General features: G+C 31.4%; 1 protein-coding gene across 1 annotated transcript in view; it reads right to left on the minus strand.

Moving 5' to 3' along the window:
• LOC131852754 (integrin beta-1-like) overlaps positions 1–24,343 on the minus strand; it is a 44,078-nt gene extending 19,735 nt beyond the window's left edge. Inside the window, exons 1-5 of the mRNA XM_059203483.1 lie at positions 24,049–24,343; positions 8,129–8,317; positions 6,387–6,691; positions 3,319–3,394; positions 1,482–1,848 (exon numbers count right to left, since the gene is read on the minus strand). Coding sequence (XP_059059466.1) covers positions 1,482–1,848; positions 3,319–3,394; positions 6,387–6,691; positions 8,129–8,317; positions 24,049–24,222 — 1,111 coding nt within the window. The 5' untranslated portion in view covers positions 24,223–24,343. The remainder of the gene's footprint in view (positions 1–1,481; positions 1,849–3,318; positions 3,395–6,386; positions 6,692–8,128; positions 8,318–24,048) is intronic.
• Between the last annotated feature and the right edge of the window lie 1,364 nt (positions 24,344–25,707).

The following is a 25,707-nucleotide window of genomic DNA, read 5'->3' on the forward strand; positions in this document are numbered from 1 at the left end:
TTAAACATATATTTTACATAATGAGTAACAGATGTAATTAAATTTTTATATAATTTGTTTGTTTCCGTTCATATGTAAATATTTATAATAATGAAATCAAGAATTGTTTGAATGTGTTATATGGGAAATTACAGTTAGTTCGTCATACTTTTACAAAGTGATTTACATTATTCGACGTCATCTCACACGACAAATAAATAATTATGAAATCATAAAATTAATGTTCGTTGGTTTAAACAAAGGATGTTCTATGTACACAGATATGTGGAGAAATGTTATCAAATAAGTATACCTACATATGACTACGTCTCCACGAGTGATTATATTTAAGTCGTAAAATATAGTTAAATTTTTTTAAAGACTTGTAAATACAAGTATTTAGAATTCGATTGAGTTGAAATTTTACATGAGATAAGAATGCGAACTTCTTATAATAATGGCTATTTACGTGCTGGAAATTAATCTTAGATTAATACTTCATCGAGTTTCGCTACATTAGTTTTATTTCAAAGATTACGTAGTCAAACAACGCTGCTAGTGTCTAACGTACTAGAACTATGTCAATGTAATAAAATTAATTTGAAATGTATTATTACTTGTGTATTAGTGCTGTGGATATTTCTATAAAAAAATATAAATTTGATCTTGGTGGTCATCATTATCAAGGTTAGAATGAATTTAATCCTTTAAATAAAATAATTTTAAACGACTATAATAAAATGAATAATAAATTTACATGTTCACTTGCTTTTGCAATACGTGGACATGTGGAAAGATCCATAATTATTTATTCAATATGATAAGAAATAAACAAAAGTTAACGAGTAGTGGCAGCTGGCCACTGCATATTTATGTACTAACGTGTCAACACGCGTATATCGAATACAACTGTGTAAACTTGACTTGGTGCATTGGGAAGGAATTTCGTAGTGACACATATAGCACTTACACTATGTAATTAGTATATATTATTATAGTAATAAATGTAATGTACTTTCACGACTGTTTTCGCAGATGGGGTAGTCAGCTGAATTGTCGACTGTAGACAAGACGGTGAATGAAACAGTAACATCTCGATGAGTATGTTTTAATCAAAACACTAGGCGAGTCTACTCATCTGGTATGAACTACATTATTTGTATTCATTGCATGTTTTGGCGACCTTAATGGTCTAGCGATATTCTATCAGTTGTCGCAGGTTCGGTTCCTCGTACGATTGAAACATTTGTATACATGAGTTTTGCATTGGTCTGTGTGTTGTTTGAATGGTGTTTTTGTGAATATTATATATGGACCTATATAAAAAATATCATTTTTTTATCAGTTGTTTAGTGCCCACTTATAGTACAATCTGCTTATTGTGAATTGTCCTGCTTTTTTTTTAAAGATACATCGAGGCCGACGTAGTTATCTCTAACTACCTGACGACTACCTCATTGGGATTAACGTTACAAGGATATGTATTACAGATGTGTGCTTACCATTAACACCTTGAGTGACACCAGCGGCGATTGGTTTACATGAATCTATCACCATCAGTATAATGTCGTTCTTATCCTTACTGGCTACGTAATGGTAATTGCAGTCATCAACTATGTCGTTACATTTCACCCATACATTCCTTCCGTATTCATCAGTTTCCGCCATCAAGGATTCGTTATAAGTCTTCATGACTATGGAGTGACAGTCGGGACACCGGCCAGCGGGCTTGTCGAAGCAGCTATCACATTCGTAAGCGTTCAGGCACAGGTCGGCGCAAAAGTTACTTTGATCGAAGTATTGAGAACCTTCTTTGTCTGTATCACACACGCAGCCACAAGCGTCGCACCTTCCGTTGCCTGAACAATCCTGAGAAATATACAGCAATTAGCCAGGGATTATTATCTATTATCCAGGGATGCAAACCACAAATATAAAAGTCAAAATATCCTCATGGTTTTTTAATTTTTTTGGGTTGTTTGGGCTATTGTCAGTTGTTAGGACCTGTAGCACTGCGCTCTATTATGCTCGACCTTTGCCAAAGTTCGAGACCCATAAGGGACAAGAATTGAAGGATATTCTTAGAGCGAATGTTCTCATACTAAAGATCAAATATCTTGTATTTGAAAGAGGTACCGGTCGCCTCTTATAACTACGAGACATTTGGCCTTTGGTACGACAAAATTTAAAAACTCATACAAGTTAATCGTAATTTTGTATTACCTACGAAAATCGGTAAAAATGTTATGACATACAAGGTCAGGGAGTCAAATTGAACTTCGTATATGATTTTATAAACTTATTGATTTCGTATAAAGCTAAGTATTTTTGGCAACCCTCCTATTCTTTGTGACTTCGTCTACATAAACTTTTATTCCCTATTGCAACCGGTTCCAATTTTTTTTTAATAAAAGGTAGTATAGACGTACACATTAGTACAGAAAGGTAACAAATAGTCAGCTACACTTTCAAATTTATATTAAGTGATAAGTAAATTATTTATTTATTTAAATTTTAATGTGCATATCCTACTACTAATTATAATAATATTTAATATCTATTTCCATTTCGCATTTAAATACATTTTAGATGAACATGTAGTATTTTATTTGATATACTTTTTAAGACAAACTGTAAAATATTTTTGATGTTTGTTAAAAACTTGTGATATTCAAAGACTAGGTAATTCTGCAAAAAACCGCTTCCAATCGTACAGAGTTATGTCTCTGTCAAGAAAGAGAAAAGGTGAGGTATAACAGGCACGAGAAATATAAAGAATATATTTTGTGACGTCTGTGATGCATTTAGTAGGCGATTGTTACCAAGTCTTACTAATATTATAAATACGAAAGTAACTCTGTATACTCTGGCTGTCACGCTTCCATGCCAAAAAATAAATGAAACTTGGTATACATATAGTCTAGACCCTGAGAAAGGACACAGGCTACTTGTTAATGCGAAAAAAGAGTAGTAAGGGGTTGAAAAAGATGAAATGTTATATGGAAGTATCGTTTTTTTTAAAGCCAGAAGAAAACTTATTTTTTACTATTAATTAAAGTTTGTAATATTTAGTATTACAAACTTTAAATGTTATATTTATTTATATATTAAATCGATATAAATAAATATAGAAGAGAAGCTAGAACGATGAAATATTTTTCTTTGACTATTTTGCTTATATTATTAAATATTTTTTCTCTATTATTTACACGTACACGTATTATTTGTAAAATAGTTTAAAGTTATAAAAAATGTTATCTATGACAGCATTTTTTATAATATTTAATTACGCGGACGAAGTTGCGGACACAAATAGTCATTTATAATTTTGACACTAACCTCTGTCCTCAACGGATGCTTGCAGGCGATATCACCGCGGGCTTTGCATTCGGGTTTGTCGCAGTAATCACCGCTCCTGTAAATAATATTAGTTTTGAATACTCTAAATCAATGTGAATAATTCCATCAAATTATGGGAATTATTAATATCGTTATTATATTAATTTTAACACGAATAATTTTATGGTAAAGGTCTTAAAATATCGCGTTTAATCATCAAGCTTTTAACAAACATCATAAATATTTGTTGTTTAAACTCGTTTATCTATATTAATAATGTGTACTCTAAACGCAAAAGTTTAAAAATAAGTAAAGTATGGGAGTTATGAGTTTATTTAAATTATTCGGTATATTCAGGGTTCGTTGGAAAGAGTACGTTAAAGTTACGTAAAGTTATGTCGTGGGTACGTTATTAGTGAGTACTGCCCAATAACTAATTAATTCTGCGTGATATTACTTCAGATTGTTATTCATACAAAAATAGACAACCAAGAATCGGCAACCCAGTCTTTAGTATTCAATCAAATACAGCCGACGCCCTGGATTATTGGAACGATAAGTAGGGCTCATAATAAAAAAACCACGCTTCCGATTTCATTCACAAAAACATATTACATATTTTCCTATAATGATAATGACAGCTTTGCTGATGTTAGGGCTGAGCCTTTTGTCAGTATTGTATTTTTGATATCAGAACTTTAAACCTAATTTTCTAGAAGAAAGTAATTATCTAGTAATATCCTTGCAGCTTAGTATATCCTTTCCGACTAATCCTTTATATTGGGAGAAATACGTTATGTGTATGTAAATGCATTATGTTGTAAATAATATTTATTACCCAAATTAACATATTTATGCGACTGCAGACCATAATAGTAAAGTTGTTTTAATTTACAGAAACACTAGGTGTAAACCACGGATTCACCAATGGAAATCAGGCCTATATTAATTAGGGCTAAAGATGTTCAACAACAAGTACAGGCAACTGAGTTCATATATTTGTGCAGTTAGTTGTATATAATTAATTTATAAACGCCAATAATATCATTATTGGCATTTATATTTCAACCGACATTTTTTTATTACGTTCAATTTCCGCAATACTAAGTTAATTTTGCATCGAATGCGAGTGATATTCCGAAGTGTCTTAAATTTTATTCATATTCAAATAATCATATTGAATATAACCTACCTAACACGGATGTCACGTTTGGTAGCAATTAAATACTCATCCGGTACGGACTACACGATTTTGGGCAACTATACTATACTTTGTACTCATGACATGTTTTAAAATAGAGCTATTGTGGTCGTGTTGACGTTGTAAAACCATTTTAATGACAATATTAATCATGCAATGAATATGTAGCCAAACTAATGAAGCATCGCGTTTATATTATAGTTGACAAGTGACGCTCGTATGTAAGAGCACTTAGATTAATCACAACAATAAAACACTCTCTATTGTCTCTATATTAATTTGGAGCTGGTAAAATCATAATAAAATAATATGTAACTTTTCAACTGTTATCCCAGCTGTGGTAGTGATATGTCCACATTTCGCTGGGTATATTTTAATCTAACATGTTAGGATAGGGCCTATATACAATTTTTATTTCTAGGTTTTTATTAATATAAGTGGATAGATGTAGTATATAAGTGATATTATAAAAAGTAAATAAAAAAGAATTAGCTAGATAAGCAGAGCTATAGAAACAACTTTAATGTAATTGTTATCTATATTCGTTTCCAAAAATATAATCTATTGATTGGAAAATTAATTTATGGCTAGGTTCAGGGCATTTTGAAGTAAGTTAAAAATTTTAAATTAATATTATCCAAATTTTAATATTTTTGTTTTATTCTTCAATAGTCCGTGTACTACAATTTTCATCACCGTGTATTACACTTCATGTCATTTCTGTTTTTCATACGACCAAATATTCAATATGTTCAATAAAGACTGCTCAAACAGGTAATCGTTTGTCAATCGTTTACAAATGAACAACTTTCAAAATTTAGTGTCAGTGAATGTTATTTGAAAACGTCACAGGTTTGCTTTCTCTCAAAATAGATTAATTACACTGTCGTCTCCGGACAGTGTAATGTAAAACGTTTTAAAGAATACGAAAGTAGGTCTCATTCTCTATAATTAACTTTGCAGAGAGCTAAGAACAGAGAGGTTATTGTGGGTGTGAATTTAAGCGATCTTCTGATGACCATAATTCAATTATATCTTCGTTATTTCTTAATCATTACTTATAGAGTTTTTATTGCGTAACGATAAGGTAACTTATATTAATTTTACCGATCTGTAAGTTAACACGTGATTGTTGTATTAAACATGTTAATATATTAAAAACATAAATAAATATAGGTACTATATTTTTTTATCATTAATAAAACTTAATTCTATGTAGTGAAAGGATCTATATATTATTCATCAGAATTTTATAGATATTATTACTTATTAATAGTTGTACGAAAGATGTGTTCAATGCTGTGTGGTACTTTTTATTTACCAGCGTTGATTGCTTACAGTCGTATATAGCAGTTTATATTATGCAACAGTGATTTCTTTTATGATGGAGCTAAATGGACAAATAAACTGATGATCCTCCTGATAGTAAGTAGGCTATCTTCGCTAATATACATGAACAGCACTATGGACATCATGTGACACACGTGACAACATTAAGTTCTGGAGAAATAAAGTGTCATGCCTCCTTACTCCATAATTTCACTGCGATGAAATGTTTTTTTTATCAATGATAATGGAATAATGCACCCGCTAACGGTTTACGCTAGCGGGCACTAGTGGAATGTGATAAGATGAGCATGGGGTCAAGTCAGTTAGCACATTGCGACAAATTCACCAAGAATTTATCACGATGATTTCCAGGGGGAATCGCGTAGGGGTCAACCTGATATGGTACACTGCTGGCAATAAGAACATCAGTCCACAAATAAAAATGATACCAGTGGTGCACATAATGTTTACAGACATCAGTTGGGCTTACAGTTAGTGTCCTACTTCAGTCATATAAAAAATCTAGATAGGTACTTACCATCCATCATGACATTGGCAAATGCCGCACGAATAATCTCCATTTCCGTTACAAATTTCTGAGTTCGTCTCTGTTGTCTTACTGCATTCGCAAGCACATGGCACATAGTACTTCATGTAGGCATCTTTTTCCACGGTATCTACGTGAATCTTTGCTACGAAAAACTCATCAGTGGTTGAATTGCTAGAACAAAAGTCCGTCTCTGCCGTAAACTTTAGCGTTATGGAGTATTCATTGACACCACTTTTCTGAATATTTTTTTGTATTGTAACGTTGTTTTGCGTGGAATTAATGTCTACGTTCACCTGTGGATTTAAGACGATTTTAATGATATACCACATTTAAAAAATCATTTGTGTTACGACGTAAGATGTGATTATAATCTGTTGCTTTACGTCATAATAATATAGAGAAGCTTGCTTGTTCTAAAGTTAGAGTACAAGATTTTTTAAGGAGCAGAATTTCTCCTTATGTTTTCCGATTTCCAGCATGTCTATATTCATACTCGTATTATCAAAAGCGTTTCGTAGAAACAAATTTGTTGATGTGTATTGTGTGTGACGCATACTTTATGTAAGTATTCAAATTGTATAATTTATGTATAGATATAATTATAAAGAAAACGACAATTACTGGTATATTTGTATGTAATTAATTAATAATAGAAAATCCATTGATATACGCTCAATCCTAAGGCATACGATACAAGAGACCTCATTGTTCTTGTACAACAAGATTATATTGTTTTTAGATGAGTATGTAAGTTAGTTATATTGATTGTAGCTTGTATGTATTGTATATAGATTGTATTTTCAAAATCTATAGGTTTACGTTGAAACCGGTTAGGTGATGTTGTATAATTAAAAATATATAAATAAAGGTTAATGTATTAGTAAATTAAATAATTAAAGAAATTTAAAAAATCTGTAGAATTAACACAGCGCCATCTAGTCCAAGGGTAAGCAGAGCTTGTGTTATGAGTACTAGACAACTGATATAAATACTTTGATATTTTATATATACATACATAACCTACATGGAAACATATAAAACACTCAGATCCATACAAAAAACCTTACTCATGCATACAAATATTTGAACCGTGCGAGGAATCGAACTCGCGACCGTCGGAATAAATTGGTGTGCTAAACCGCTAGACTACTGAGGGTATCATATTATTAGTAGATTAGAATTGGCATCTCTATTTCTCTCACCCCTATTGGAAGTTGACACTATATGCAGAGAGCATGTAGTGTCAACTTCGTACTTTGTTCAATACATCGTATAAATTTATCAGTCCAACACTTCTAACCAACTCCCTTTTATGGAATACAAGTAATTGGTACTTATAGACTTGTTAACCTTCTTAGTGAAATAATTGTGCTAGAAACAAATTAATAGTAAAACAGGGAAGGGGGATTCTTTCTTATGGGGATTAGTAGTTACTTGCGAGTATGGTAATGGAGCTCCATTACCATACTCGCAGGAGGACGCTAGATGGGTTTATCATCTTTATGATTTATATTAATTAATAATATCAACCATAAATAAAAAATGTAATATAAATCATAATGCAACTTTATGTAACTGTATGTTTATATAATGCAACAGTGGCATCTTAATATATTCATGAGTGTGACTGTTTGTAATGGTCTGGGTGTTTTCTGTGTATGTTAACTTGGACCAACTGGGTCTTTGTGAATTGTAACAGGATTACCAGATTATATACAATAGGTACTTACGTTTAACTCGGATGTCGAGTTATATACAAATTTCTCAGAATTGCGGGCGTTAATGTTTGTTGAGGCCTCTTTATATATAGGATTGATGCCCGTCCCCTCGACCGTGCGTGGTAACCGACCATTGGATGATGGTGTTTCTTTATAACCGGGGCACCAGTCGTCGGCAGGAGATTTTAAGCATTGGTAGTCCTGAAAATATTTTTCTTTATTAAATATAAATAGCCTTGGACAAGGCTAGATGTAAATGTATTTTCGAACGAATATATCCGAAATGTTTGAAATGTGTGAGGAATCGAACCCGCGACCATAGGAAGTAAAGTGGTGTGCTAAACCGCTAGACAAATAAGGCGGCATATTTTTAAGTTTTTCGTCAATATACAACCATTAGAAATATATCAGATTGTCCACTCCAGAACTAAATTAGATGTATTATAATTTACTAACATAGTTTATATATTGTTTACTAACACAATATGGAAGTAATCCGAATTAAATAAATAAAATAATACTAGTTCAAATTTCGTTTTTTAAATTAAGGCACAAAGTAGCTTATACGATCTTGGTTTTAATTTACGGGTGATCCCTAATAATAAATATGTAATTATAAAATACATTCATCATATTGGATGTATTACGTTGGATGAAGTATACGTATAGGTAGTGTTTACGCAATTGTCAATAATTTTGTACGACGGACACTTCAATTTAAAATAATTTCATGTAATTATAAAGCTGGCGCCACAAAGAGTCTGCATATTACAAGTCACACTTGGTAACTTGCTTACGGACATGGAACCAAACAGCAATACAAACATTCATATTTATTTAACATTGCCATATACCATTAGTATTATTCCTTTATCTACCTAGGTATGTCCATATAATAAGATTTATATGCGTAAATGGTTCTCATTAAACCGCATTAGATCAGAGTGATTAATATGATGAAGTGTGAAGGACGTAGAACTGTGGAATTATTATATATAATGTTATATAATTTATATTAATCTTTTCTGTGTTATATTATTAATAGAATAGTCATATTAATATTATAAAATCGAAAGTGTGTCGGGTCGTCTGTTTGTTAGCTTTTCACGACTAATTGTTCATGAGATTTGGCTCGAAGACTGATACACGACGACGAAAGTAAACTAATTATATCTCAAAAAAGAATAGACGAAGTCGCGGTATATGCTGCTATATTTTTCATATAAAATACTATTGATGCTTGTATGAAAGTCAACATGTATATCATAAGTAACATATATGTGTAAGATAAATACAAATGGTATAACGAATGAAGACAAAGATCTTGTCTGTAAACTATTAATACTTTTATAAAAGTAGGAAGTTTTATTTTCATAGAATACATATGACATTGAAGTGGAGTTAAAATAGCCCGATTACTCACAGGAATTAGAATTTTTCGGGAATTCCCGATTTCAATAATGTCCCGAATCTCGAAAATATGCGGTGTACACATTAATATACGACATTAATTCTGTTTTATATCCAATAAAAGGAATCGGAGAAGTTTTTGATTTGAAACCAGACTTGCAAATGTTATTCAACATTAATTAAAAAAACGTAAATTATTGAATTACTCTTATTTATTACAGTATGCTATTTTAAGTAAATTACAAATTAAGCATAAAAGGAAAAACTTTCAAATAATTATTTTATATTCTAAGACATGGTTGTCCAAACGATAATAATAAGACTTGCATTTGAAATAAGAGTTCTAACAATAATTTATTCTAAGAAGCAATACACCTAAACACAGTCATATTGACCGCATGAATAATAGGAAAAGTCAGAATTAAAATTATAATAAGATAGTGGACATGGGTGTTTGCTGGAGAGCATGATGCAACCACGTCGTTTCTGAGCGAAATTGGGTTTACAAGAAACTTGAACTCAAAGATTCATAGTTCTCGACATTAGATACTATATATGTGTATATAATGTTCTTCTCCAATCCTGAATTTCACGACAATGTAATAGTCATAAGATTTTTATTTAATATAGAGAATACCGATAACTTATATGAAGAATATTACAATTCGTTAGTGTATACAAAAAGATAACTTTGAATATATACTTAAAAATATTAGGTTTCTAATAAATTTTAAAGACGTAGCTGTACCTATAGTGTACTACATTTATAAATTAATATTAAGAGTATCTTGGTTCATAGCCAAAAGCTTCGTGGGTATCATTAAGCGCAATTTCTATTTAATCTGAGATTGCATACTAACACTTAACAGGCCAATAAACCCGTAAGTACTTAGCGCGTAAGAAACAGAGTATGTGGGAGTCACTGTAATAGCTATGATGACGATTATATTCCCTTTTACCGCCCTTTTGAGTCAGAATATGGCCCTCTCTTTCATACGTTGCAATTAGGATAAAGATAGATATAGATATCGAAAGGTAGGATCTACAATTACTGTTATAATGAGTAGGTACCAAAAGTGTGGGTGGCATGAACTATCTAGAGAAACGCAGTCTCGCTGTCGCAACATCATCCAGTCCAGTTACGTGGTGGTGGTGTAGTATCAGAGTAGTATTATTGCCTGTTTGGATATAAATGTACGCGTAAATAAGTAAACAAATGGATTTTAAATCTATGCAAACGTTTATGTGAATGGTACGATAAACATGTAAAGATGGACGGACAAAATTATAGAATATGTATTTGTTAAAAATGCTTGAATAGATTCAATAATTATCATGTGTTGGTATTTACCTTTTTTTACTTTTTATTATTAAAATAATTTCAGTATATAAACTGTAAAAAATGAAGCCTAATACTACTTCATATCAGACCTTAAAATTGTTTTTATGCATTCGAATGTGTATCTGAATTCAATCATTTTACTAAATTTTCTTAATACAAAATAATAAAACTATTTTTAAACATATTGTTATCTCGATGTAATCAGATCACACCCGCATAACGTTCGCTTGTTGGTAAACTTTTTGACTCAATGCACGTGGGGCGTTAATACATTGTTAATATATTAACTATCCTATTTTGTATAAGATTATTAGAATTGTTTTGTTTTTATTTTCTATTGATTTATTAGTTTTCTTTATAGTTTTAAACGGAAATTAATATAATTGCTGATAAAAAAGTTGGTATCGTAAATATATTCTGAGATTGTTTAGCATAAGATGTATTGCGAAATTTATTTTCATTAAAGAATTTTTTATCGCGAATTATATTACAAAAGTAGCTTATATTGCACAAAACAGGGGTCGATGACCACCGTGGCGATATTATTTTTTTCAAAAGGCTGAATATAAACTTATTTAAAATTCTGTATTTATTTTATTTATAATGTTTAGTAAAAATACCTCAATACATCTGTTGTTGTGCGAATTCTATTGCTCCCTGAGACAAAGGTCGTTCAACTGCTATAAAAATACTAGGAATTGTCTCAGACGACGCACAAATTGGAATAAGTTGGAAAAATCGATGGACTCTGCTGGCGCTATTCCAAAATGAACTCTTTCGTTTAATTTATTGTTTATCTAGACATGTCTAAATTATGATATAGCTCACGAACGTAATACCAGATGGGTTAGTCAGAGGCATTGTTAACTGCCGCTGATGTAGTTACTTGCATACATTTCGTCGAGCATGTTTGAATGTAAATTGGCGCGTGCTTATTCCTGGCAAAAACAAATTAATCCAACAGTCGACAGTAGGCTTACTACCTATTCCTGTGTGTACATCTATTTTTCGTAGTTTAAGCATCTATTAAATTCTTATTTCTTATTAGATTATCTATTATGGTAACTCCATAATAGCTGTCACAAGATGGTCAAAAAGAGTTCGATTGGTAGGTTTTTTTTCGGACTACTCTAATGCTGTTGTTCGCAGCTGGCCTTTACAGCTTCACTGGACGATAGGGGGCGAGTGCAGATGGCACTCCAAATCCGCGGAAGGACTTGCAGAGCGGCTGAAGGCCAACTCCCGCCTAATGGATACGACTTTAGTCTGAGGGCACCGCTGGTGTTCGATCCTGTGCTCAGGCCGTCGTAATATCGCTCCCCGTTTGCATCCATTGCAATTGCACGGGGGATCGATCGGAGGGATTCGTTTAGTAGGGGCTCAAAGATAAATCCTTTTATAGCTGTTGAGACAGCTACTTTCTGATTTAGCAAACCAATTTATCAGTTATTAGGCAGCTATTTATTATAACGTGTTCCTTCACACTTGTGGCAGCAGCATCATCATTATATAGTACCTATAAAATAAAGTCGCTGTCGCTGTCTGTCCCTATGTATGCTTAAATCTTAAAAACTATCAATCGATTTTGAAACGGTTTTTTTAATAGATAGAGTGATTAAAGAGGAAGGTTTATATATATAATACATGTACACTCGTGCGAAGCCGGGGCGAGTAGCTAGTTAAATATATTTACCATCGTTAAACTATAGATATCTTTTTCTTCTTTTTAAAATGTAGTATATTAGTTATTAGTAGTTTACCTCTACAGAGTAGATATTACTATGTCCCTAATATTCCTTGTAATACATATAATCGGGTCGTAACTCAAAACAACATTGTAAACAAATTATTTACCGCTATTGACGTTTAGACTAGGTAGCTGTGGTCACGAGTGACAGTAAAGTTTGTGCTTTAAAAATAATCCTTATCTCTTGTATTACTATACAAGTACAAATTTAATCAATACACCAGAAATATATGTAATTAAATGATGTAACGATATGTACTGAATCTATTATTAGCATTTTGCAGTTTGTGTGTACCCACTATTTTATTCTCGCTGGCTCTCATCAACTTACACTCGTGTAATAAGATAGGTGCCGTTGATTGCGAGATTGAATCAACTTACCGAGCGGGTCGGAGTGAAATAACGCGCCCTTTGTAATACACAATTTTTAAAAGGTAAAGCTTGCGCAAGCCGTGTTAATTTTAGTGAGATGTTTTATGCATATTGTAAAATATGTTAAAAGGTAAATGGAGCGGTTGAACTTAATTGCGTTGATTGATTTTCTTTTCGAATTTACCCTTTATAGTACTCGTGTACAATTTAGGTATTAAGCGATGCTATCTTATCTAAAGTAATTAGCAAGTATGGTAGGTATCTTTAATTGGTACTGCGTAATTTACGGCATTGGGTATAAACATTCTGGTTTATGAAAAATGATTAATAAGTATTATTAAGTTAATTTATACTGTAAATGTTATACGAAGTTTATATCGTTTGTAAACATCCATTGTGGATGCAAGAAAACTTAAATGTAAAAATAACACATTTTTAAGAAACGAGTGAATGCATTGCTATAAGGTGTTTCAATGCAGATTTCTTATTATTATTATTATTATAACTGACTTATTCATAAGGATATAAGGATAAATATAAAACTTGAGTAGTTAATGTTAATAATAAAGTTAGTAACTGATAGATAATGATATAAGGCATTAAAGTCTTCGTACAAATTTTATAATAATTAGTAATAAATAAATAAATAAAATAAATAAATATTGATTTACTGAATTGTCAGTTAGCGGGAAGACAAATTATAAGAAACACACAAATTACTATAATACGGGTTATAAATATATATATTATATTTACTGAAACCTGGTGATTAACATATAGTTCTTCAAATAATTTCATAGATAGATTCTTTATGGTGAACAAAATGTAGCTACTCTTTTTTTATCAAGTTTTTTTATCGAGTTGACGAATGCAAATTTCAACATTATCATGTCATGGTCAGACTTCTCGGTTGAATAATACTTTCTTTTTATTCCATTAATTTATTGAACTTTATAATAAAGGCGTGCTAATTGATTACAGTAGAAATAAACATTTTCTGCACTACATACTCGCCCACGGGTGGTTTAACCATCAAATTATTGAAAACAAGTATAACAGATAACATAATATTACATAATTATAATAATACTAGAGATATTGTTATATAATGTAAGATGCCTTACTGTTTTTGAATTATGTATTATTATTAAATAACGTTATTATTATGATATCTTCGCCTGAATACTGAAGCCAAGTAAATGTTTAATGTACACATTCATATAGTGCTACACTACAAAATAAACACGTAGAACCAAGCTAATAGTTTGTTGGCTTCCAGAAATCGTATTGTTTTAAGGATTTGAAATAGAAAACCGGATACAAATAAATGTGTATACAATAGTAAAAAAATATACATAACCTTGCGGTTGGGATATTTTTATGGAGTCTAAATTATAAAACTATTTAATAGGTATTTAGTTTATGAGATTGATACTTTTTACACATTTTTCTGCAGGGGCTACTCTACCATGATTCGCTCAACCGATGGTGATAAAATACGCTTATCTGTTTTTAAGTACATTTAATACTTACTTTATTAGAAATATTTCATGGCAAATCATTCTGATCTATTTTACACATAAGTAATTCATGATCTATTAATTTTCGAGAAAAAATAAATATGCGATTATTGTTATAACTAGTCTATTAAACGCATAAGAAAATATATTTATTAATTCCTCTGCGTAAGGATAACAGCTAGTTCTTAATTCTCAATCTCTAAAGGTGCACATTAATGTCGGGATATCAATGTTGCACATTAAAATACCTCAAGTTACAACATTCCGACCTTTCCGCTTTGTGACCGCAGGGCGTGAGGCAAGCGTAAAAATAAATCCAAATTAAGGATTTCAGATCAATGTGAATCACGACTTACGAATATATACACTCATAAAAATATCAGCTGAAATCTAAAGGTTGACCTGACCTCACCAAATGTCAACTGTCAATGCGAATTACTGCCCTTAATGCTGTGGGTGTGCAGCGCACAATCCATCAAGAAACCAAGTGGGTTATCAATTTTACCAGTGTAATTTAGATGAAAAAAAAAACGCTCCGCGTTTTTTTTTTCATCTAAATTACACTGGTAAAGAGATGAGAGATGTCGAAACGGTGTTAAGTATACAAATAAATGGAAAAAATATTAATTTTAAATATTTTCAGCAACAACATAATTGTATGATATTGCGTGTATAAGCATAATGAACTTTAACAATGATTGATTACGATAGCATAAGTTTTATGGGGTTTATATTTTATATGCTCTTTAGCGATAGCTCCGCGTTACACTGTCGAGCATCTGCTCGACAGTGTAACGCGGAGCTTTACAATGAATGAATTTATCTAAATTGCGTAACATTTTAATGTTTTATACATTACACCGGTGATATAGGTCAACGGGTTGTGTTTATAATTTCTTGGAATGGTATGATTGGGCGGAAGTTTGTTGGTTTTGTACACTTCAGTGCATATGTTATGTTACATATTTAAAGCATTTAGTGGAAGTTTATACAGGATGGATTACATTGTAAATGATCCGTTAATGGTTTCAGAATGGGATTATTGTTTATAAATGCATAACCACGAATTTAACCGACTGGGGAGAATTGTTTGCAAGGGTTAGGGGAAATTTGAGAAAGTAAACATTTATTATTATTTGCAAATAGTGCGTTTTTGATTTTACTCATGTTCAATGCATTTTATAACAGAAGGATGTTGTTTTTTTTTTGTTTATTCATAAGACATTATTCTATTAAACAGTTGGCTTGATTTCTGATTGCATTTCAGTTTCATTTTTCCATCTTATCTACATATATTTAAAATAACTTCATTCCTTTGTTAGTGATCTTGAGTTCTATTTGTTTTTTCTATGAATACTCGTAAGTACGAGTTTATCTTTAACAGTTAATCATTACTAGTTTCCTTACTTCACAATAATACCTAAGATTGTGCTTGGAAGATGGAGTCGGACTTCATTCTTACTTTTATCCGAAAATGAGTTTCTTTACTTGTTTGCTTCCTCTTGGCGTCTAGACGTTCCTTGTTTACTCACTTGCAGTTAGCGACCATGCAATTTATGTGATTATTTATTGCGCCAACTATTTTAGTTGTGATATTATATACTAAGTGTTGCTGGCAGCTTGTCTACCATTCTTTCTATAAACTTTATATTTTTAATATATGTTTTTTATATGTCACTAGGTCCTGTTACTTTTCGCTGTGAGCCTTTTTGGGAAATATACATGTTTATAACTATTATTTGATTTTCAATAAAATAGTCGTGTTCTCGCTCGTCACACTAACATAGTAGGAAAGCAGTTTGTTTCTTAATAAGTAATAGAATGCTTATATAGTAATTTTATGTAGATGGATATTTTAATTAATATAATAAAAGTGTAAGTGTATATAGTATAGAGAAGTAATCGCTAGGCCTTGATGATCTGGTGGTTTATCACATCGCCTTACTTCCGATAGTCGCGGGTTTGATTCCTCGCAAGATTAAACATTTGTATTCATGAATATGATTGTTGGTATTCTTTTCGGCGTTTTCTATATGTATTATGATCTAATATTTCTAAAAATTATCTTGTCCCATAATACAAACTTTGCATTACTATTATTATAATTATTATGAACCGTAATTTTGATTTTATATGCCTAGAATTAGAGATGGATAACAACATAGCCTCCTTTTGACCAATCATTATTAAGTGGACAAAGTGGCGGGCTTAAGCTAGTATTTATATAAACGCAGTTAATATTATTAACATTTAAATATTAATAATATATGCAAGACCGTTAGTTAACTGAGAATGTGAAATAAAAGAAACACCAATAATATAACTCCAACACAATGTTGGTAATATAAATATGCTATAGTATAAAAAATGGCTAATAGCCAACATGAGATATCCTTTATCAATGCTTATATTAAAAATAGCAATGATAAACACGTGATTCATGAAACCAGGAATTGAATTTGCATACTTTACGTTGAATATGGTACACTATCATAATATTAATGGACCAGGATAGACATTGTACTGTTCCAATTATATTTTTAAACATTGACGAGCCTAGGCAGCTTACTCTAAAAAGGGCGATCACAATAGATCTCTGCAGGTCGCAGTGTTATAGGTCTAAGCACCAAGATATAACCCATGCCTCTTAATAAAAAAAGCCTAGAACCCCTTCTAAATATACTTCTTATAATTGTGCTATCGATATATAGTAAGTATGTACTTTATTTGTCTACGAGCGGATATTGGAAAATGGGGTTGGCACAGGAAATTTGTCGATCGATCGTACGGAACACTTCACTTGATTGCGTATAGTCATCAGTAGAAGATAATACTGAAGCACACTTACCTGCGTGCCTACGTATATATATATATATATATATATATATATATATATATATATACTATTTATTTAAAAGTGTTGTTAACTGACTTCAAAAGGAAGCTATTTGGTGAGCAGAAATGGTTTCATGGGGTAATAAGATACAAACAAATTAAATTTTAATCTATTTCTAGCAACTTCGTCAAATCATGATTGACGGGATAAAAAAGTAGCTTATATGCCCTTCTGCATCCTAAATGCTACTTATATTGACAAATTTCATGATGACTAGTTAAGCCGTCAAGGTATATACAATAAGCAATAAAGAAAGTCACTGATGCATTTATATTAGCCTTCTCTACCCTTCCAGATTATTTCTAAAGATAAAAGTTAATCTATTACCCATATATCCGCCCACATACCTATAATAAGGACATTTCGAGGATTGACGTAGACATTATATCAAACTTCATTAAGATCTTTTCAGCCGTGGTTGATAAGTTAAAGTACAAGTACAAATTAAAGTACAGAGTCATGTTTATGCATTTACAATATTATATAATATTAAACTTGTTTTAGTTTGTATTTCTTTGTTTAGAACAAGTAAAACGTAACTTAAATAGTACCAAACAGTAGTGTAACAGTGAATTGGTTTTCGGCAACTACATCCTTGACCGGAAATTCCACAGGGGTTAGCCCAGTCACCGAGTACAGTAATATAGTGTCAATGACTCAAACAACTTATAACCTATATTCGAAGTAATGAGTCCTAATAGCATCCGTTCTCACAATGGTCTTTGATTTGTAGAGATGTTAGAAATGTTTAAATTGACTGTAATACTACTAATCACACCTTTTCGGGTTGAGGGGATTATTAGTAACGAACGCGGAGAAGATGATGTAGTCTCGTATACGTTAGACATATGTTCGCGTGATCTTTTCCTTGAATTCACAGCAGATAATTTCTGGTGAATTCCACGATGAAATTCAATGTGACATGCATATGTATGAAGTCAGATTAGTTTGCCAACTGATCTAACATCAAGCTCACCCTATCATCATCTACTGGAACCCTGCTAGCATATATCATAACGAATACGGCTGCTAAAAAAATAAATAATTTTTCGTATGTATGATATAAAGTGCTGTGCTAAAGTTACTTATAGGTAATCTGACATTTATTTAGCATGTACGAAACGTGCCGCGATTGTAGTACGTGATTTTGAAGTGAACATAGATAAGTGAAGTTTTATTTAGGTATTTATATTATGGAGTAGGTACATTAAATATATATTTGGTATAATATTGATCTGAGAAGCCTCGGTAGACTCGGCCTTTACTAGTTGGGATTGAAATGTGTACATATAATGCCACGTCGCATAGTTCGAGTCTTGGTATTCTAATAGTTAATATGGGCATGTCAAATGTAGACCTACACATAACTTTACTACGAGAGAAATGTGATTTTATTATGACTTACACAGTATCTCAATACATCATGGTAATATCTATTTAGAAATAAAAAAGGCTGAGACGGCAATTGTCCAAACATTAAGTATAGCGATACACAAACACAATTTAATGTGCACTATATTTATGTGTCATTATAAAAATGGGAAAACACAATTCTAGATTGCATTTGTGACGATGTGATCACAGTAGCATAATGCGTTTACACGCAGTGGAGTCAAGGCGATCAGCGAGTGCATTCGCCTCGCCATTACATATATAGTATATACATATAGGTATGTATTTCTAGTCGGGGACTCTAGATAGTTATTTCCTATAATATATTCTATGCTGCAATCGAAAGTTTAGTAATCAATCGACTTAAAAAAGGACTCTTAATTAACTGTGTTTACTAGTAATAACCCGCGGTGTTGCTCACCACTTTAATTAGAAATGTGTTAATTTAGGATTTGGTTTATTTGTGTATGTGTAGTATAATTCGAATCTTTCGTTTAATTTTTTTATCGATAAACATCCAAACATGCATCAATATATTTCTCCATCAATCCTCATAAATAGAGTTTTACTACTGAGTTCTGGGAAAATGGACTATACATAATAGTAATATCAGAATTTTGTAGTCGTTGCATAATAATTAGAGTAATTAGCGAAGGGACAATGAGTGTCTTGGTCACGTATCAACATACGAACTGGCTAATAGATAAAACATATGTTTTTGTTCGGGTATGTACCTATATGTATAATTACAATATGAAATAAGGACATTTAGTAATTATCTACAAAATATGATGCAATATTTAAATATACTCGTAGCATACCTATATTGTTATTTGTATTTCTAAGTTAAATCTAAAGAGTCATCATGTTTTTATTTTAATTGTTAAGCATCTAGATACGTTTTTTAAAAAAATATATTTAATGTAGTGGAAGATTAGATGAAACTTTACATTTTAAAGGTACTAATTTAAAGAGTAAGCCTATATAATAACAACGTCGAAGTTATGAGTGCATATAATATATATTTAAACAAACAAAGTTAAGTAAATAATATATGTACATAGTAGTGTAATTGATAATACACTCGGCCTGGACAGCTGACAGATTATGTTTAAGCCCATTCGAGATTAAAATATTTTCTAACCATATTCATGGTTTTTCATTCATATTATTATGTCATTTATATTTATAGTCTAATGATCCCATTGCTAGCAATGTACCATGTCAGATCGACATGCATGCACGTCAGATGGGCCGGAGAATGTTCATTTGATTCCTGGTGCCCCGCCAGCGTTAGACAATATCTATAATAAATCTGATCATGATAATTGACAGGCGAGATTTTCTCACGAGAGTACAGCATTTTCAAGAAGGGTATATTTAATGTTTCTAAAGGGTCGGCAACGCGCACGTAACACCCCTGATATTTCAGGTGTACATAGGCCGCGGTAGCTATTTACCATCAGATGGGCCGTTGTTGTTGTTTGCCATCATAGTAGTTGTTACGAGTATATACGACCTACTTATTAATTTGTTATTTAATATATTACGAGTAATAGTTTAGTTGTCAAAATACAAAATATACATTGACATCAGTGTAAATATGTTATAAAAAGAGACAATACAATTATTCTGCAAACATACATATTATTATTATTTAACACATCTCAACAAAAAAGAACCCCACCACAACATCTGGCGACCGTGACTTAGAAGAAAAATGTTGAGATTAAGAAAATCCAGAACAAATTTACGCCGATTATTCACAAAGACTGGGAACCAGTTATCAGAATTATTAAAGGAACCCATACGAAATACTGCGGAAATAAAGGCGTGTCATTCACTATTTAAAGGTATAGCAGACGAATTATTTAAAGTAGATAAAGATATTTACAATGAATGGGTGAATGACGACGAAACAAATGAAGATGAATTTTACGCAGATTGTGAAACGGCCGATAAATTTTTAATTAAATGGATTACCCTAGATAATATGGATAAACATCCATCCAAGAACTTCAAATAGAGATGACTACGAGAATTTTAAAGATCGATAAATAAAGAAAGAGATGAAAGAGTCGAGTTAGCCATGTCAGGGTTTATTCTGAACCGACAATGGAATATATTTCATCGGGTATGAGTAAGAAATACGAAGGAGATGAAAAGATAGAAGAGAGTAGAAGTATGAAAAGTACCTGCATCCGTCCTCTTTCATTTGTTTGAATTTTATATCTGTCTCGTCTATTTGTTATGCGACAATGGATTCTAATTTTAATTTATTTGAATATAAAAATGTAGTAATATTCATTCTAGAATGTTATGTACCTAGTCTAGTCGCTGGTGGTATGCCTACCATATAAATATGGAATAGATATCGACAATGGGTAATTCCGTTAATAATATGTACATATTTCAATAGGTATGTTGATAATAATATACGGTAACGTAGAGGAATGATGCGTTTCTCTGTGATCGTCATTACGTTGATGTCATGATGAAATTGAGAATATAACAAGGGACTGACTCAATTTAAGGTAATAATAATACTTACTAGCTATTCGTCCCGGCTTCGCACGCGTTTTTAACGTTTTTAGCGTTTTTAACAAATAATTATAAATGTACAAATAATGTGAAAAAGTATTTATTATAAAACAACTGTAATATGTAGTTAGATATAGATTAGGTAATGCGGACTTTTTGTAGATATTGAAGTTCTGTATAAAACTGTGTAATGTAGATTTGTTCTATTGTCAATAATTTCGGCAGCTTACGCGATATAAGGATTGTTTTAGAACTTTTTTTCATACGTTGGGTTATTATGGAAGTTTTGTGGATTCCTAACGTATTTGAAAGTATTCTATAGTTAGTCGCCTACGATCATCAGGGATATTGTAAGATTTAAATGGTAAAAGGATTTCTTAAATCGGTACAGTTTCAGAGCCTATTCAATGTAAACAAATAATCAAATCTTTCCTGTTTATAAATAATATTAGCATAGATTTATAAATTAGTCACAATAAAAATATATTTTTCATTTCTTAGTGTATAATTATTGATAAGTGTGCATTAAAGTAACATTAACTAAATGGAAGATAATGTCTTTTTATCTTTACTTTAGTAGCCCGCCTTGGCTTCACCCGGGTGCTCAATACTCTGTAAGTTTTTAAAATAATAAATAAAAACACCTTGAATCGAGAATTTAGCTCACCAACCCCTGTGCGATTTATAAATCTACATATAATCTAACATATATAAACAATATTATTATGAGATAACGTATGAGTATTACTAATACATAGCCTATGTCTGATAGACAAATATATAAGTATTTAATCCTTCTAAATAATTAAAGAATTTCTCGAATCAGTGCAGTGGTTCCGGTTTTCCTTGTATAAATTAATAGAAATATAGTTCAAATAGTACATAATAGCCATTCGCTATTAATTATTATTATATATTAATATTAAATAAGATTTTTTAGTCTGTTCATGTATTAACGTATGCAATGTGGAATTACTGAAGACCGGAATACATGTTACTTCTTATAAAGTAATTGTAAATTGATTTTTAAAATTAAATTAACAAGATTTTTATGAAACAGATTTCTTCTAGTTTTTCTTTTCTGTTCAGAAAGTAAGCAATTTCAATCGAGGAGAACTGGCAAGAATCTTAATTATTACTCATATAAACAGTGACTATCATAAACGACAGATAGTCAGGATGAGTTCAGTTGTAGTATCGGTATATCAGTGTTAAGTATGATAGGTTCAAAAATAGATTTGACTTCAAGCATGAGCAGTGACCGCCAGTTTCATTGAATCAATTGTTTCCTTCCGTTTGTACGTACATCTACGGTTTTCCTTTTATTAATATACTAGTACCCGTCTCGGCTTCGCCCGGGTTGCTATAACGGCATAACATATGTATGTATATATATGTATTTTACTCCTGAACGGGTGCTGCTTGTGGGGACTGGTCTGTTCAGGTTGCGAACACTGATCAGATTTTTTATTTTTTGCAATATTTGCACATACGATGTCACTCTATTCTCCCAAATTGGAATTTAAATGAAATCATTCCGAACTGACGATAGATTTGACATTTCATAAGTCTGTAATAGACCTACATGAATAAAGATATTATGAATGTGAATTTGAATTTATATGTTTTTAATATACCTATGCTGCGGGTAGGGAATTGTTAGTAATGTAGACTTAAAATTCCATTGTCAACAATGTACTATGTCAGGTTGAGATGGTTTCAACCATTTAACGATTTAGCCACGAGAAAATCCTACAGAATTTATCACTACGGGCTAACTGACTCAGGTCAGTGTGAGTCTGACCTCATGCTCATCTTATCACCCTCCACTGGTGCTCCGCCACAGTAAACCGTGAACATAGGCGGGTGTACCATTCCATTATCATCCATTAAAATATATGCCTACTGCTACTGGAATAACATACCTTGGAAACAGTGAATTTGTTTACAGTAGTTCCCGGTGCAGGTCTGTACCTAACATGATAATGGCTAGTTATATGACGTTACTATCCCCATTACTAACAAGCCCTTCCCCCGTATGTTGTGATTCCAGTATTATTGGGCTATCTAACAGGATAACTAACTGGTACCTATAGGTCTATTGTAAAGAAGACATCAAGCTAAGTGCGTCCACCTAGAGCATAAGTGCAACTACTTTAGTGCTTACAAGTAGAAGGCAAAATTTTTGATAAATTTTACTTTTCATAAATGATGTTCCATACCACAGCGCAGGTTGCTGTGTTTACTATTTATTTATTTGAATATATTACAATCTTCTAAAAAGGCTCTGGTAATGTACTTAGTTAAGAATGCAAGAATAATTTTTACTGAGAATCTGAGGTTATAAAGTAGAATTACAGATTAGTGCCAAACAAATCGTAATAGATTTATTAATAACACATTTTTTTTAAATAATTACATATTGGTGTTTGGTATTTACGAAGTTAGCTAAAAATAAAAATATAATATCTTAAGGAAAGGAAGTTCTCAATTTTATATACATTTTGGCAACTACTTGAAAAACAAAATCAAGAAGTTACTTTATCTGAGTACCCTCATAGTTAATGAGTTCGATTTTAACGAATTTTTATTTTTGAGTGAGATTTTAATGAATTTTATGTTATAGGTACTTGAAAGAAGTCATTGTCTTTATATATAAATTAATATCTTAATATTTTGAAGTACATAATTTGGTGTACATAAAGAACTTACCCCTTTAATTTTTGGTTTTTTACACCATTCACCACCACATCTGATACAGTCGTCACAATTTTTAATATCTTCTATATTACTATTCCAACAATCAATTGCGAAAACTTGTTGTATACAAAATAACACAATCACAAAGCTCACTGAAGACGCCATTTTTTTAGGTTTCCTAAACATTATATATTATTATTTAACGTTCTTTTTTTAAATCAGCTAGGAATGTATCGAACGATATTTCGAGACAGCACTCGTTTTACAAAATGCGCGCGTTCTTAATCGCGTCCGTTCACAGACTGTAAACGACTCACGTCATGTCAAAAGACGAGTACGAGCGAAGATGAATCATCGAGTAGCGTTATGAAAATTCGCGGAAATTACATTTGAGAAGAGTATTATTAATTATTATGCACGTATTAGCAACAAATTAAATAATATTGCTGTCTATATAACATTGTCTTATTTATTCAAAATTTATTTATTTATTCATTTCAATATTACAACACCATTACAATATATCCAAATCGATGTTACAACTTAGTACAGTATACATATTATATATATATTAATTTACTAGATAACATATTTAATTACATAATAAAAAAAAATATAAATAAAGCACTATATTGGTTACTCCTTTCCATTTTGAGTTTAGTGAATAGTTTTCCATAAAATTTAAGTATTAGATAGCATATTTACCAAAAAATATATATACCTAATAATAACATATTATCTATATATTTCTTTTCAATTATTATTAATGTACCTAGCATAATAATAAAGTTATTTTTTATAAAGTTTTATTAAAGTTTAATAAAGTGGACAAGCTATAAATTTATTTCAATTATTACCATTGTAATAATATTGTTGCAAGATTTTGCTCTACCAAGTCATTGCTATGTAAAAGTATTAGGCGCTATCAGAGGTTCTGTTTTAATTGTAAACTGTGAAATCGAAATTTTATGACGAAGTCATATATATTATCATGAGATTTTTCATGAAAGTTTGTTTTATAGACTGTGTTTTGGTTGCAGGGTAAATAATATAGGGTAAAGGTAATAAAGTAGTAAAATTACGGGATAAGAGTATGCCGCTTAGTCGTCCGAAATGACAATAACTCATGGGACGGGCGTCTAAGAATGGGGGGTGATTATCACTTACCACAGTTGCTAACCTGTACCTATACATTAAAAACTCACATACGCGGAATATAATTTAACGGCGTCGGTGCTCTAGCGGTTCAGCACACCGCCTTACTTCTTATAGTGGCGGGGTGGATTCCACGCACGGTACCAACATTTGTATTAGTGATTACTTGTATCGGTCTAGGTGTTTTTATGTGTATTATGTATGTATTTACAACGGTACCAACATTTGTATAAACCAAATCTGATTGATCTTTTTTATTACGTTTCAAATTTTAAACCAAATCTTTGATTCAGACAGAATTCTCCCAAGTTTAAGGGTAAAGAACCAATTCAGCATAAATAGGGCTTGAGTAATTTTAAAATATGCTCTTATAATAATAAAAACCTTACAATAGTAAGGTTTTTTAAACAATTATTTTATTTTTTAAACAATTTTTGTCTTTATCTGCTATTGTTTGTAGTTTAATTGCTGTTGACAAAACGAAAAAAATTACGAAACTACTTTGAAAAAAAAAAG

Source organism: Achroia grisella, unplaced genomic scaffold, assembly GCF_030625045.1.
Source record: "Achroia grisella isolate CSIRO2021 unplaced genomic scaffold, CSIRO_AGI_Agris_v1 utg856, whole genome shotgun sequence".
Classification (NCBI taxonomy): domain Eukaryota; kingdom Metazoa; phylum Arthropoda; class Insecta; order Lepidoptera; family Pyralidae; genus Achroia; species Achroia grisella.